Source organism: Peromyscus californicus, unplaced genomic scaffold (assembly GCF_007827085.1).
Source record: "Peromyscus californicus insignis strain IS unplaced genomic scaffold, ASM782708v3 Scaffold_4__1_contigs__length_199733344, whole genome shotgun sequence".
Taxonomy (NCBI): Eukaryota; Metazoa; Chordata; class Mammalia; order Rodentia; family Cricetidae; genus Peromyscus; species Peromyscus californicus.
The window spans coordinates 181,445,889-181,459,966 of record NW_026294562.1 but is presented as its reverse complement, the minus strand read 5'-3'; the positions used below and the strand labels follow the sequence as shown (position 1 = coordinate 181,459,966).

At 41.4% G+C, this 14,078-nt stretch overlaps 1 protein-coding gene across 1 annotated transcript; it reads left to right on the top strand.

Moving 5' to 3' along the window:
- The first annotated feature begins 10,037 nt into the window (after positions 1-10,037).
- On the top strand, positions 10,038-14,017 carry LOC128125597 (vomeronasal type-1 receptor 1). Its single transcript, XM_052763177.1, has one exon. The coding sequence runs from the start codon at positions 10,081-10,083 to the stop codon at positions 11,011-11,013; it is 933 nt and encodes a 310-aa protein (XP_052619137.1). The 5' UTR covers positions 10,038-10,080; the 3' UTR covers positions 11,014-14,017.
- The last annotated feature ends 61 nt before the right edge of the window (positions 14,018-14,078 follow it).

Here is a 14,078-nt window from a genome sequence, read left to right as displayed (position 1 = left end):
GACTTACAGATAGTTGTAAGCTGCCATTTGAGTGCTGGGAATTGAACCTGGGTTCTCTGGAATAGCAGCCGTGTTCTTAACCACTGAGCCATCTCTCCAGGCCCCCACCTTCTGCTACTCTTAAAGCCAGATGGTAGAGGGGTTGTGATATACTTCAGAGGTCCTGGGTTCAATTCCCAGCACCCACATAGTGGTTCACAACCATCTGTAACTGTAGTCCCATGGGATCTGATGCCCTCTCCTGGTGTGCAGACACACATGCATAGAAAACACCCATATACATAAATAAATAATATAAAAAATATAGCCTGTAGGGTATCTTGGAATCAAAAGTGTGTGGTGTCTTCATCATTAGAGTCTTATTCTCTAGCTCTGATAGTCAATCAAGAAGGATGACAGAAACTTGTAATTTTGGGTGCCTCTGGGGCTTCCCTGGTTAACAACTCATGAGGAGGTATCCCCCACTCAGTATTGAGGCTTTTGTTTAATTACCTATTGCTTCAAGCAGGCAAGATATTCATGCTTGCAAAATACTGGCATGGCTTGGAGGTAAGCAACCACTCTTTGATGGGATTTAGGCCCACTCCCAAGGAGGGAAGCCATGCCTGGCACTGTTAACCTAGTCAAAACCCATGATTGGGGAGGTCACAGGTCCCAGACCAGAACTTAAGATTGTTGTTTAGCTAATAGACAGAGCATAGAACTGACTACTAAATATGTGTCTATATTCATAGACAAATGCTACTCTCAGCCTTAATCAGAGAAGCCCTTCTATGGAATGGATTTAAGTAGATGAAGAGGCTCTTGTTTGTTTAAGGTGCTAATGATAAGCTACAGGTGAATGGCATTTCATTCATTCACCTGGACAAGGCATTTATCTTCATCCCTGGAAGGCCAAGGGACACTGAAGAAGAGGAGACAGAATGGAAGAGCTAGAAGACTGGACGGCTGTGAAATGTCATCTTCTGGGCCAGACATAATGATCCCAGTAACAGAGCCAGAGCATCTTCTGTTGTCTGTCCAGGGTTTGCACAAGAATGGAACCATTGATAGGGATGAACTGGGGAGTTTTTCAGGGTACTTACTTTTCCCCTGGAGAACCACAGGCTATGGGTAGATTTTGAGAGAAGGGGAGTTATTGGTTGTCTACCAGGTGTTGAGCCCAAGAAGCTTCAGTGAATAACTTCAAGTAGATGGTCAACACATGGTCCTGGCTTAATCCAGTGGGTAACAAAACAAATTAAAAGCTGGGCAGTGGTGGCACATGCCCTTAATCTCAGCACTTGGGAGGCAGAGGCAGGTGGATCTTTGAGTTCAAGGCCATCTTGTTCTACAAAGCTTGTTCCAGGACAGCCAAGGCCACATAGTAAATAAAAAAATTAAAAAAAAAAAAAACAAAAAACCCCAAAATCTATGAGGGGCTTGGAGAGATGGCCTAGACCAGTTTTTAAAATTAGCACAAATTTAAGACATGACTCTGAAAAATACGATTGAAATTGGAAGCTTTATTTTAAAAGTGGCACATGAATCAATGAGGAAAAGGCATAATGAAGTCACATTATATGGCAACTATACTATTGAGTACAGTGGATGTGAAGAATTGGTAATCTGATACCTTCTAGGAGTCAGTGTGAAACACACAGAATAGAATCTGAGACCTGCTCAAAGGATGCTAAACATTGGCTTTGCACTAAATACACAGCATTAGGAGCTTCATGGAGCTGTCCCCAGCATCACAAGTCAAATATAAGAACATAACAGAAACCTTTGAAAACAATCATAAAGCATATACTTATAGTTAAGAGCACTTGGGAACCAGGTTCAGTTCCCAGCTCCACAGGGTGGCACACAAGGATTCTTAACTCCAGTTTCAGGGAGTCCAATGCCATTTTCTGATCTCTGTGTGTACTATACACATATGGTGCCCCTAACATATTCATACACATGAAATAAGTACATCTAATAAAAATAAAATTTCAAAAATATTTACAAAAGAGTACATAGCAAATAAACAATTATTTAGGGAAATGTAAACATTCGGTAAGAGAAAGTATGGAGCTTACATAAAACAAGGCTACTTTGTTCTTCCCTCATTTAAACTCATAAACATGGACATTGCACTCCACACTTGTGTAGTCAAAATCCTAGGGCTTCCTCTCCTTGCATTCCCTGGCAATTAGCATCTTCTTGGGGAGAGCAGGATGGTAACAAACCTCATGCTGGTCCAGTGTGCCTGTATGAGGTGCATTTGATTGCTGGGTCCCTCACAAAGGACTCTCAGAGCATCTGCTCAAAGTCATATTGAGCCCCGCAAGGCTGAAGAAGATTGCCCCAAAGCTTTTCTGGGGCATCCATACACCAATCTGGTTGTGTTTATGATGACTGTCAGAGCAGATAGTCCACTGAGGCTTTCCCAGAATCAGCATTGTCATGGTGCATTCCACACGGTGACCTGTCCTGTGTCACTAGGATGGAGGTGTGGGTGCAGGCTCACCACATTTGAAGCATTTCAAGACTTTCATTCAGTGAATATTCTGGTGTTTATTTAGTAATACTAAGGGACTGTCCACATTCATTGCACGCCTATGTCATTTGCCAGGTGTGACTTTTCTGATGCTTAGAAAGACCAGAACTGTATTGGCAAACCTTGCCACATTCTTTGCACTCATGATGTCTTGCTGCAGTGTGAACTCTCTCGTGTTTAAGGAGCCTGTAATGCATGGTGAAGAGTCTCCCACATTCATTTCACTTAAAAGGCTTAGGTCTGGTATGAACTTTTTGGTGGTTCACAAGTTTAGTGTTGTTCCTAAAACACTTTTGATATTTGCTACACTGAAAAGGTCTTTCTCCAGCGTGTACCTGTTAATGATAAGAAAAAGTTGAATTTTTGTCCAAAAATTTCCCACATTTGTTGCACTCCACTTTTCTCCACTGTGAATTTTATAATGAGTGGTAAGGCTGACTCAGTACCTATACAATTCCCCCAAATCCCTACATTTAAAAGGTCTTTCTCCAGTGTGAGCTCTCTGGTGCTCAACAAGGGAGTGGTTACATCTGAAAGCCTTTCTGCATTTGCTGCATGTGAAAAACTTTTCTCCAGAGTGATCCCAAAGGTGTTGAATGAGATGGGCTTCTGGGTAAACACTTCCCACATTCACTGAACTTAAAAGGCCATTCTCTGGTGTGAACTCTCTGATGCACAACAAGGGAGAGGTAAGCCTGAAAGTCTTCCCACATTCAGTGCACTTGAAACACTTTTCTCCAGTGTGAACACAAAAGTCTTGAAAGAGATCAGCCTTTCATCTAAAAGGTTTCTCCCATGTTCACTACAGTAAAAGGCTTTTCACCGATGTGAACTCTGAAGTGTTGGATGAGATGCATTTTTCAGCTGAGGGACTTTGATGGCACTTAAAAGGCTTTCTTCCAGTGTGTATTCTTTGGTGCAGAACAAGTATTGAGTAATGATCGATGGTCACTGCATTTGTAGTTTCCAGGGTGAAGGGTCTCTCCATTCTCAGGGCTCCTGAGTGGTCCCCCAGCATCATGAGTCACTTGATACCAGAGAAGATCCGAGCTGGTCTGGAAGTGCATGGCATCACCTGTGTTCTTTGATATCGTTTCTGATAAGTGGCTTCTGCCACTGTTTACAGCTGGGATCCTGCCCTCTTCTCTTCCTAAGGGTTTCTCATGCCTCAGCTGTTGCTGTTGGAGCATGGTGGCACCAAGCGCTCCTTCTGTGGAAATGCTCTGCTCATCAGGTGACTTTTCATCCTCTATTCTGTTCCAACAACCTGAGCACAGAGAAATGATGATAAAGGGCATGTAGACTTTGGAGTGACAGATTGTAACTAGTGTAACCACTAGTAAAGAGCCTGGGATTACTGGTAGATCATAAAGGACCTAAGTAGCCTTGGGAAGGTCCCACTAACTCACAGGATACGGGAAGATAATAGGTCCAGGGGCTTCACAGACAGCAACAACACAAGGGTGGCATGTCCCAGAGGGAGTAGACAGTACCTTCAAATACTCATGGACAAATGGCTTTCTGCAGGTCTCAGCTGCTTGAGATACACACAGCGCAGATGGCTGTGTCTAGGCCCATAAAACATGACAACTAAAAAACTTGCATTAAAGTACAACTCAGGGAGTTAGTGCATAGCTAACAACACAATGAAGGAAAGCCTCTGTTTCGCAGTTCTGCAGCAGAATACACAAGACACAGCAGGCAATGGAAGGATATCCTAGCTTTGAAAATAACAGAAATGACAAGGAAGCCACTGGGCAGCTGTAGTGGAAACAGTTCATGTTCCTTAACATGCTGCACCAAAGTGTTAGTCAATGGTTTCTTGATTTGAAACCATGCCAGCATTCATAGATCTGCCGTAGGCAGTGAGAAGAGCCAAGCCCAGGCCAGAAAGCTCTGATAGAGTGGAAAGTCCTTACCCAAAGAGGCTAAGAATTCAAAAGTCTCCAACATCACACTGTGGTATAGAAGCCTCTGAGAGTCATCCAGCAGTGTCCGCTTGTCCCTTGAGAAGTAGACACCCACATCCTTAAAGGCCACAAAGCCCTGTCTGATAAAGGAGAGTTGGGTTCATAAAAAGCCTTTTTCCTTAGACCTCTCGCCAACCACGAGCTATCCACTTTTGCTTAGCTTGCTACCGTACAGGGTAGTGGACTCTTGAGCCTTTGATACCCAGTCTTTCCTCAATGTCCCAGTGACCACTGTATTCACTACTCAATTAAAAAATAAATGTGGACATATGGAATTCATTCAAGATTGATGACTGACATGAGAAGTCCCTTCTTTCTACCAGATAATTCACATAAGGTCTTTCATATCACACCTCCCAAATATGAACAGACTTGGGTCATTGTTCTGCATTATACATCTAATAGATGGGCCCGAAGGCCAACTGTGTGCACTCCATCTCATCATACACGTTACATCATAGTGCACCTCCATTTCCATCTTAGTGTTCCAGCCCAACTCCTCAGGTACAATTCTATTCCAAACTGCTGCCTCCCACTATTTCTAGACATAAAGGACATCTAAGGTTTTTTGGACATTCCCAATCCAATTTCATTTCTAGGCATTCCCTATTGCTGATCATGGGAATCTTAATACCTCCTTGCCATACATGGGAACCTTTTCATATAAGGGACTGAGGAATGTTACATTCTGTGATCACCTTCCATGGTGATAAGATGGAAGGACAAAAAGAAGAGCAAGCAGAGTTCCAGGCACTACAGCTTAGAGATTACTTAAATGGGAATCATATGGATGAACTCTGGGGCATCTTCCACTAATCTGTTCATGATTGGTTAGTGTCTCAATACCAATAAGATCCTATGAAATATTAAGCCTGTGAGAAAAAGAAAATCATGACATGGCAATCCCAAACTATCATCCATACCCTCTCACATACCCTGCAGCCAGATGTACACAAATGCTACCTTGACCTAAGTCTTCAAAGTTTCCTACTGTGTGCCCTGGATTAGGCACCAAACACTTCAGTGTACTATTTGGACTTTCAGCTAAATGATTTCTCACATTCCCCACACTTCTAAGACCATAATCCAATGTGCATTATATAGTGCCAATCAAGTATGAAGTTTTGCCTGGAAATTATTCTACATTAACTGCACAGAAGACTCTTTTCCTTCCTCATATGGACTCTGCTATGTTGAATACAATCGGCTTTTGGCTAAAGGGTTTCTTCCAGGTGTAGCTAGAGTTTTCCTGCCTCCCCCCGCACCCCGGTCAGGACAAATCTCTCTCACCCGCCAGTCCCACAGCCGCTCAGACCCAACCAAGTAAACACAGAGACTTATATTGGTTACAAACTGTATGGCCGTGGCAGGCTTCTAGCTAACTATTCTTACAGCTTAATTTAATCCATTTCTATAAATCTATACCTTGCCACATGGCTCGTGGCTTACCGGCATCTTTACATGCTATTTGTCATGGTGGCGGCTGGCAGTGTCTCTCTGACTCAGCCTTCCACTTCCCAGCTTTATTCTCCTCCTTGTCCCGCCTATACTTCCTGCCTGGCCACTGGCCAATCAGTGATTTATTTATTGACCAATCAGCAACACACTTGACATACAGACCATCCCACAGCATCCAGGCACTACATCTAGGAAACCTTTATGTAAGGCCTTTAAATAGTTGACCATACCCACTGCCTTTAAATGCATTCTTCCAGTGTGTATTCTCCAGAGCTGCACAAGTAACGATTTACTAAAGATTTAGCCATGGTCACACTTACAGCTCTTGTTCCCAATGGGAAAGACCTCTCCACTCTCAATGCTCCTGGGTGGCTTCCCACCACTGTGAGTCACACTGATGCCTGATAAAATCTGAGCTAGTCTGGAAGTCCATGCCATCCTTCCTGCGCTGGAAACTCTTCTCAGACATGTGGTTGCTGCTTTTCATAATTGGGTATTCCTCATTATTATAGGGGGTCCCAGCCACATTTCAGCTGCCCATGCATGTTGCACTGAGTTCCCTTTCTGTAGAAATACTCTGCTCAAAATGAATTTTTTTTTCAGCGTTAGCTCCAGTCCAAGAACCTGAACATAGGGACATCTGATGAGTGCACGTCGACCATGGAGAGACAGACAGCAGACAATAAGGAGAATAATGAGAACGAAGGTGCTGGCAGCACACAGGAGCTATTAAAGGTGGGAAGGGCCAAGTACAGTGCTGAGACTGTCAAGATCATTGGTCCAGGGGTGACATGGGTACCAACAATATAAGCATGGTGTGCAACACAAGGAGGGCTCTCAGGGCCTCAAACACACTCCTTAGTAGAAAGCTTTCTGTAGAGATCAGCTGCTGGAGACACAGAACACAGTATACAATGGTATATCAAGGCCCACAAACCTTGCTGGCTTAAGAACCTACATTCAACTGGGCATGGTCGTGCATGCCTTTAGTCCCAACAGTTGAGAGTCAGAGGAAGGCAGATCTCTGAGTTTGCTGAGTTTGAGACAGCCTGGTCTACAGAATGAGTTCCAGGACAGGCAGAGCTACACAGAGAAACAAACAAAACAAAACAAACAAACAAACAAACAAACAAAAAAGAACCTACATCCAGCCTTCCATGATGGCATACTTTGAAGGCAGAAGTGGGCAGATTTCTGTGAGTTGGAGGTCAACCTGGCCAATATGGAGATTTCTAGGATGACTGTCAGAGCTACAGAGTGAGACTCAGTCCCAGAAATATACAAAAACAGAGGAAACTTTATGCTAAGACGAATGAGGGAAATGACACACAGCTAACAACACAATGCAGGTAAGCCACTGCCCACAGTGCTTTACGGGTCTAGGCCAAACACATATGGATAACTTCTAGTAGAGACAAAAAAAATTGGAGAGAACAAATAGGCAACAGAGAAGATAGACATCTGTCAAGAGCCTTTGGCTTGGTACCAAAACATTATATTCAATAGATAATCTTCATTTCAACCTATTCCACAATTCACACGTCACCCAGTTCCACCATCCAACTACCTGTCCACACTGCGTGAGTCATGATTCTCAGTTCAGGCATGAAGGAGTTTTCCCACAATCCTACTTGAGTGATTCCATAGGTTCCATGTAATACAAAACCAAATGGAAAGAGAGGAGACATGAAAGCCCATACTAGTTGCTTCCACTGAAAAGATAAGTAGTCATGGATTCTCTACCAGGGTGGGAATCTTTTACCCAAAAAGCTTGAGAGTACGAACTTCTCTAGCATCACATTGCAGTTCAGAAATTGCCTCTTGGAATGAAACTGTCCATTCTTCCCTCAAGAAGTAAACAGTCATATCCTCAAAAGCCATATAACCCTGTAAAAACAGGAAGTGTTGAGTTTGTAAAAAGCCCTTTCCCCTGGGATTCTGGCCATTCCCAAGATAGCCACTGCAATTTATCTCCCTACCTCAGAGGGTACCAGGTCCTGGGACCACTGGAACCCAGTCTCTCCTCAAGGTTCTTTGGATCCCTGCTTTCAGCACTCAGCAACAGAGGTCACATAGATAGATGGAGTCCATCCAAGCTTGACATTTGACAAAGAACATTCTCTCAATTAGAAAAATCACATGGGGTCCTCTAGATCATGCTTTCCAAATATGACTGTGTTGGGTTACAGCTATGCATTCTGGCTGTGGAGGTCATGTACACATTCTCTCTCTCTCTCTCTCTCTCTCTCTCTCTCTCTCTCTCTCTCTCTCTCTCTCAATTGTGTGCATTGCATTGCATCTCTAGTTCTGTTTCCACCTCAGTATACAAGGTCCAGCTGCTCAGGTTACTGTTCAAATCCTAACCCCTGCTTTCCAGAACTTCCAGACATAGTAGATAGCTAAGGCTTTCTGAGCATTCCCAATCAATCTCACTTGCAGGCATTCCCTAATGTTAATCATTGGAACCTTAATACCTTCAAATCTTATACCAGTGCCATCAATGAAAATCTTTCCATATCATCCCTGCTGTGGGAGTGGAGTTTACATACAGGTCACAGTGGTCCTCCCTGGAACATTTGCAATTTTCCCAGTCACAGTTGAGCACATCTCTTAATAGAAATCTCTTTACATTGTTATATTGTTTCAGGGGTGATTGAGTAGTGGCTGAGTCAGATTGCCCTTGGAACTAGATTTTTAGTTTCTCATTTCCTGGTGCTTGAAGTTTCTCCTTTCCTGAGGCTTGGGGGTGTAAGCCTGAAGGGCTAGGGTCTTTCATTAAGAGTATATTATAATAGCAGATGAGAGATGCTCATGTTGATGCTATCTCCTGATATTATTCAAATTCTCCTTCAGATAGAGATGATAGATAGATAGATAGATAGATAGATAGATAGATAGATAGATAGATAGAGGGAGAGAGCTGCACACACAGAGCTTGATTGATTGATTGATTGATTATACAAGCATACCAGTGCATATCTGTAGTTTTACTGTCCTCCTTGAAGAATTTATCTTTTTCTAAATTGGTTTTCAGGCCAAAACATGACCTTATTTTGTTTTATTTTACTTTTGGCCTTATAGCTTTAAAATTTTCAATTTAATTTTAACATGACTTAAGTAATCTATAATGCTTAAACCTGCATCAAGCCAAAACTGTGATATAAGGAAATTTCTTAAATTTTCACCATGGTCCTTCTAAATAGTCAAGTTTCTGGTGCTAAGTGCATATTCTTCTATTTTCCTAAAAATTAACAAATTTTGATTCTGTGAATAATGGATTTTCACTTAAAATATAGATTGGAGGAAACTCCACAAAGTATTTTCTTCCATAGTGTAGTGTGTGCATTAATGAAAACTAACAAACAACTCAAACATGGAAATTGTTGGAGCATTGAAAAGTATCATGAGCGAAGTCAATTAAGAAGTAGACAAAATCTGCTAAGTTTAGTAAATTATCTTAACACATGGTGAAAGTTAAAGACCATCTAAGACTATAACAAATATGGTATCTTGAAAGTCTGAAGCTGCTAGAGTTGGAGAAGTTACAGCTTGTGTGGTAATCTAAAAGAAGAGGTGGCCTGGACACCAAATAGTAAAGGGTTTAGCCCACAATGACCTGGAGCAGTGGACTGATGTTTCAGTTGTATGCATCTTTATATTTCAGCAGGACTCATTTCAGGAGAAGGCACCTCTGTGCATCCATCCAGCCTTTCTTGCAAGCTAAACACCCATAAATCCGCAAGTAATCAAAGTTCTTCATTGGCTAAGACATTTCTGAATTCCACAATCCTGTTGGAAAAACTTTGGAATATCACTGACTGGATCAATACCCAGAGGTCTTTCCTCATCTCCACTGCTGTATTGATCTGCTGGATAGTTGTGCATTCATCTATTTATCCAATGTTGGTATTTAGATGCTGTGATATTTCCAGTGCTGTTCTTCTGTTAATTGCTTTTGCATAAGTAAGCATAGAATGCTATTAACACTTACCTAAAATGAGGATATATAATCTGGGATAAACAGAGGGAAAGTTTCTTTACTGTGATGTAAAACATTTATTTTGGTTCTTTCCCCCACCAAGTCCTCTGACTTCAGTTGAAATCAACAACCCTCTCAATGTCATTGCAATGGGTGCTGGAAAATTGGAGACGGGAATTATCTTCCTCCTTCAGACTGGAGTTGGGATCCTTGGAAATTCCTCCCTCCTTTGCTTTTACAACATCTCTTTCTTCATTGGACATAAATTGAGATCCACAGATCTAATTCTCAACCAGTTAGCATTTGCCAACTCCTTGGTCCTTTTCTTCAAAGGGATGCCTCAAACAATAGTGGCCTTTGGATGGAAAGATTTCCTGGATGATGTCGGATGTAAACTAGCCATTTACTGGTGCAGAGTGGGCATGGCTGTTTCCTTGAATACCATCTGCCTCCTGAATGGATTCCAGCTCATTAAGCTCAACCCTGGTATTTGGAGTTGGATGGAGGTCAAGATTAGATCTCTAAAGTTCATTGTCTTCTGCTGTTTCTTGTGCTGGATCTTACATATTGTATTAAATTCATTCATTCCTGTTCTAGTGAGTAGCCCACGGGGTAGACAGAATCTCAGTTTAGAAAGTAATTATAGGTATTGTTTCTGGGAAATGCCAGATCACTATAACCCACTGTATACAGTCCTCCTATATTATTCCCCTGACTTTTGGGGTCTAGCTTTCATAATGTGGGCCAGCATCTCCATGGTCATTTTACTGCACAGACACAAGAAGCAAGTACAATACATTCACAACCAAGCCCTCTCCAAGTCTAGACAAAACCATGAAGCCAGAGCCACATGCACTATCCTGATTTTGGTGACCTCCTTCTTTGCCTTCTATTCAATCTATAATGCTTTGGCCATCTGGACAACATTAACTGTAAAAACCAGTTACTGGACGATGAACAGCTCTGTTTTTTTGAGTACATGTTTCCCAGCATTAAGCCCCTTTGTGATCATCATCAGTGACACCAGAATCTCTAGGTTGTGTTTTGGCTGTTGCCTGAAGACCAAGTGTCTTTTTGATTAGTTCAAGTGCTCTGGCTCTCTTTACTTTCTTTTGTGAAGTCACTTCAATTATTGCTAACATTTAGTTAGCTATTACATAGTAGAATTTTGTGAAGTCAACCAGGGCATATAGGACCAGTAATGTCCCTGCCCACATGGATCTTCTCATAAAGCTATACATTTACATTATTAATTTACATCTAAAGTAATTAATTATCATCGCTGGGTAGTCGTAGTGGAACAAATCAGGGAAATTTTAAATATTGTCGTGGAAGGAAAATTATAAGTTTGGGCAATTAGGAGACATCTATTATTTTGGATTTGATGAAGATATATACAAGTTATATATTGTTTACATATAATTGTGTTAACCTCTTTCTGGCTGTGGGAAAAGCACCTGAAAGATACCGTGTTTAGGAAGATATGTGAAGCTTCCGGATTTTGTTGTGTTTAGGTGTTTAGAGTGCATAAGAAAGAATTCTAGAAAGAATCTATGAGTCTATAAAGGAAGGTGTTGAAAAGTGCTGGGTTAAGCAATTAGGAACAATAAAAAAAAGTATGACTATTTAACGGGATTGCAAGGCTGGTGAATGGGTTCAAACTGTGGGTGACATGAGCAGTTATTTTTGTTTTAAATTCCTTACAGAATATTTACTTTAAAAATATACTCATTTTCATTCCTGATTTTTAATTTTTTATTACGAGTATATATTTGTCTGTTTGTGGGTATATGCAAGTGAGTGCAGTGTCTGTAGAGTCCAGAAGAGGGCCTCAGATTCCCCTGGAGTTGGAGATAGGAGAGGTTGTAAGCTACCCTGTGCTAGTGCTGGGAGTCAAGTTTGTGTTCTCTGAACATAAATAGCTCTCAACTGCTGAACCATCTCTCTTATCCCTTTTATGGTTTGTTTTGTAAATTGATTTCAATTAGTCTCAATTTGTAGCATCTAGTATAAAGTTTTAAATGCTTACAAATTTTTTGGCTATTTTCATCTGGATAACAAATTTCAAAAGAGAAAAGATGGATATTAAAAGATTGAGTTCTTTCCTTTTAGTACACTGATTTGATTTTCATACTCTTCCTTAATCTTGATATTTGAAAATTTCAAATACCTTACACATATTCTTTTGTAAATTAGTTCTTGGAGAATTTCATGCCCATCAAGATGGGTTAAGGTATCTGCTGCCAAACTTAACAACTTGAGTTCCATCCCTGGGACTCACTTGGTGGGAGAGATCCAACTTTCACAGCTGTCACCTGAACCCTGCACATGCATCTATATGGATACACACACACACACACACACACACACACACACACACACACACACACACACGCATGCACGTGCCATAATTGCAATAAAAATGAAAAGAAAACCATTTCTAGGTAGAAGCCAATAAAAGATGGTTCTGAATCAAATGCACACAACTGTTAGTGAGGGCAGGGATGTAGCTGTTTTGTAGAATGCTTCCATAACATGAAGGATCCCTGGGTTCAGTCCCCAGAAGCACATAAAACTGGGTATGGTGATTTACATCTGCAATCCCAGCACCTGGGAAGTGGAGGTGGGAGCATCAGAAGCTCAAGATCTATTGAATACCCAGGGGTCCGGCAGTTTAGCTACATTCAGCATGGGACATCTGAGGGGAAAAAAATCTACTTACACTATGCTCTTATGTCTGTTAACTTTATTCCTCTAAGACAAAATTTTATCAATACAGCTATAGGTCCGTCAGGCATTCAAGGCAGGAATAACTCTAGACATACCAAGCTCTTTATCCATCTACTTTATTTTTCTGGGATGAAATCCTGTCTACATAGCTTCAGTTCTGTCCAGTTCCCTAGCTCATAGTCCTGCTAATGACTAAACTCCTATGCTTCCAGGCTCATCTTCGTCCTCCATTTCCTCATTTTCCCTTTCCACTACTCTCTACTCCTGGCACTCAGAAAACTCTACCCACGATCTGCTTACCCTATATGGAACCTCTGTCTTCCTCTCTTCTCTCTCCCCATGACCCTTTCTACAGAAAATGCCTGCTCTTTCTTTTCCTGGGCATGTGGTTCTCTGCCTCCTCAGGAATGTTGTTCCACCTAACACCTTGATATGTAAAAACCTCTTTTGTTCTCAGTCAATTGCTCTGGAGAGTCACTAGGTCTCAAGGTGAGGAGATGGTCTGAGCTTCATTTGCACAAGAAGCAAAGCTATACCTCTCCAGCCAGCTTATCTCCTAAGCTCAGCAGGGTAGTTAGTAACCTAGAGGTTCAGCAGGTCTGAAAATATTTGGGGATGCAAGAATTTCATAGTAGAAGACAGCTGAAATATTAAAGGCTAGATAGCACCAAATATTCATAATAAATGGCTTGCCTCTTGACAGACCCTTGGTCAAAGTATAGCTTTAATACACAGCTGAATTGCTATGATATTTTCTTGCAGCCCACAAGAAAGATCTCCCTTTACTATGCTGTGCAGAATTGAGGCTTCTCTGGGATACATGAAATCCCATATAAGAACAAAAACCCCAATGGAATTGATTGATTTCTTTGTACTTCTATTGAGTTTCCATTGGGGTTCAGTTTGGTCATACTATGACAGAGAAGACTAAAATTCTCTGTGTAAAAGAAGATAAGAACCAAAATCTTCTTGAGACTGGAAGGCAATGGTTTTGAAAGCTGCTATGAAAAGGTCAAGTATGTGGGAACACAAAGGGAATGGAATGGAAGCACCCCATACAGATGTATTGCCAGTGGCAAGGGTGATGTCATCATGCAGCCACTGGCTTATCCTCCCAGCTGTTTCTTCTTTCTTCCAATGTTAGTTTTTTTCATTCTTCTAGGTCTATCATATTTGATTGTATCAGTGATTTCTTAAAATGTCTCTTTGGGATCACAAGTGGTCTTTTTTATATTAAGAAAAATTTTTTAAAAAAAATATTTATTTATCATGTATACAATGTTCTGCCTCCATGTATGTCTGCAGGCCAGAAGAGGGCACCAGATCTCATTACAGATGGTTGGAAGCCACCATGTGGTTGCTGGGAATTGAACTCAGGACCTCTAGAAGAACAGCCAGTGCTCTTAACCACTGAGCC